We start from the raw sequence: 1,839 nt of genomic DNA, 5'->3' as shown, positions 1-1,839 counted from the left end.
AGTGAGGGGGGAGGAGATGGAGGGACAGTACAAGCAAAGCAGGTTGACAGGATGCAATCAAGGAGTGTCATGGAGGTCAAGGAGAAGAAGAAACAAACATGAGAGGTAAAGTAATCAAGGAGTGACGGATAGTGGAGTCACAACAGCTGGAAAACGCGCGTGTCTGTGTGTGTGTGTTTGTGTGTGTGTCTGTGTGTGTGTGTGTGTGTTTACTCACTCAAAGCCTCTGTGATGGTGTGTATAAAACTCTCGCTTTCATCTTCCACATTTTGCTGTGCCTTGAGAGGGACAGGCAGGAAACCGTAGTGTTCTCTGTTACACACATACATCTGCACACCTGGGAACACACAACAGAATTAGAGAGAGTCATTAGAACAACACTGTACAAACATCTGCTAGCATTAGCTAATATTAGCTTCTATAAGCTATTGGGCTGTTGCAGAAACCTCCTGAGTGTGTTCAAATGAACAAAATTGCATCTTATTTTCTTATGAATTCAATTTGTTTGCTTGTTTGATCCCTTTTGTCAGAAGTTGGATATTTCACTGTATAACAGCATGTATAATTTAACGCATTGTTGTTAGTGCTGAATCTAATGTGGGATGGAAGGAACTGTGTCTCTTCTCTTTGTATTTGTATATCTGTCTGACAGGATCAGAGAATTTGTGCAAATGCATTTGTGCAAATGTTTTTATGTGTTTACTGTTTACGGAGTTGGAGGACATATGCTGAACACACTTGCTGTCTATGAAGGTTTTATTGTGCCTGTTTGTTCCCAGTGGATGATTACCCGCATCACACACAAAAATGTAACAACACTGATATTGTTGCACACTTCCCAAGAATACACATGCACAGTCAAGATCCACACATGGCTCCATTTATCTCTGCACTCACTCATCTGCCGTAATCTGACACATGTGCATGAATTATATAAAAAGCCCTCAGTGTTATACTGCAGCACACACATGCTTTATAGCAAAACCAGTTTCGCAATCAACTGCCAATAAATTAATGAAAACACTAACGATCCTCACTCCATCAGACTGAAGCTGCCATGAGGCATTTACACCCCTGCCACAATTCTGGTAGTTTGTTGCGAGTTTCAGACTGACCCGCTTGACGTGCTGAGAAAGCAAACACCATGATGTCATCGAATGCCCAGCTGTAATCTGGGTGAGGGGGGTAGAAAGTCAGGTCCCTGCTGGACTCACGACGCAGGTCTAAAAGGAAGGTGCTGTGCACCATGGGAACAGGGAAGCAGCCGAGCCGCTTCCACTCCCTGATCGGCTGGTAGTCTGGGGTTCGCTTATAGTAACCCTGACGGAGAGGAGAGAGATGAAGAACACCAGGTTGAGGTCATAAATCTAGCTGATGCACAGACATATGGATGAAGTTAAAGTTTAAACTGTACCTGTGGGGTGATGCCACACCAGAAGTTTGAGTAGAGAGAGCGAGACTCTAACATGGGAGCCACCAGGGTCATGTTCTCAGCCATCATCAGGTTCAGCACACGAGGGTTCGTCAACAGGTTGTCACTGTCTACAAACTACAGAGGGGAGAGGGTCAAGTCACTCATCGTAATGTAAATTCTAAAATATATCAAATATATCTATTATAAATCCCTGTGTCATCTAACAAATGACCCACTGATTTGCTTTGAAGTGCTAAATGTAATGGGCCGTAGCATCAGGTAAAGCATTGAAGTCAAACTTGAATTCTGGTATCAGCTGTTTCATTCATGCTTCACAATCACTGGCTCCTTCACGACCTGTGCGGCTATCAGCTGACTAGTAGCATCCACCTGTATCCATGCGGATATACAGCAAAGCTGTCACT

General features: G+C 43.8%; 1 protein-coding gene across 1 annotated transcript; it reads right to left on the bottom strand.

The window, feature by feature from the left end:
- Positions 1 to 217: 217 nt before the first annotated feature.
- On the bottom strand, positions 218 to 1,549 carry LOC111663529 (procollagen galactosyltransferase 2-like; the record flags this gene model as incomplete). The annotated part of the gene is made up of 3 exons (XM_023417753.1): positions 218 to 337; positions 1,116 to 1,320; positions 1,415 to 1,549. Coding segments are annotated over 3 exons (460 nt in total), but the record flags the coding sequence as incomplete, so codon positions are not given.
- Between the last annotated feature and the right edge of the window lie 290 nt (positions 1,550 to 1,839).

The sequence above is a fragment of the Seriola lalandi genome, unplaced genomic scaffold (genome assembly GCF_002814215.2).
Source record: "Seriola lalandi dorsalis isolate HSWRI2012SDOR001 ecotype SW California unplaced genomic scaffold, Sedor1 jcf7180002001043, whole genome shotgun sequence".
Classification (NCBI taxonomy): Eukaryota; Metazoa; Chordata; class Actinopteri; order Carangiformes; family Carangidae; genus Seriola; species Seriola lalandi.
Note: the sequence above shows the minus strand (reverse complement) of the source record. Positions and strands in the feature narration are given on the sequence as shown.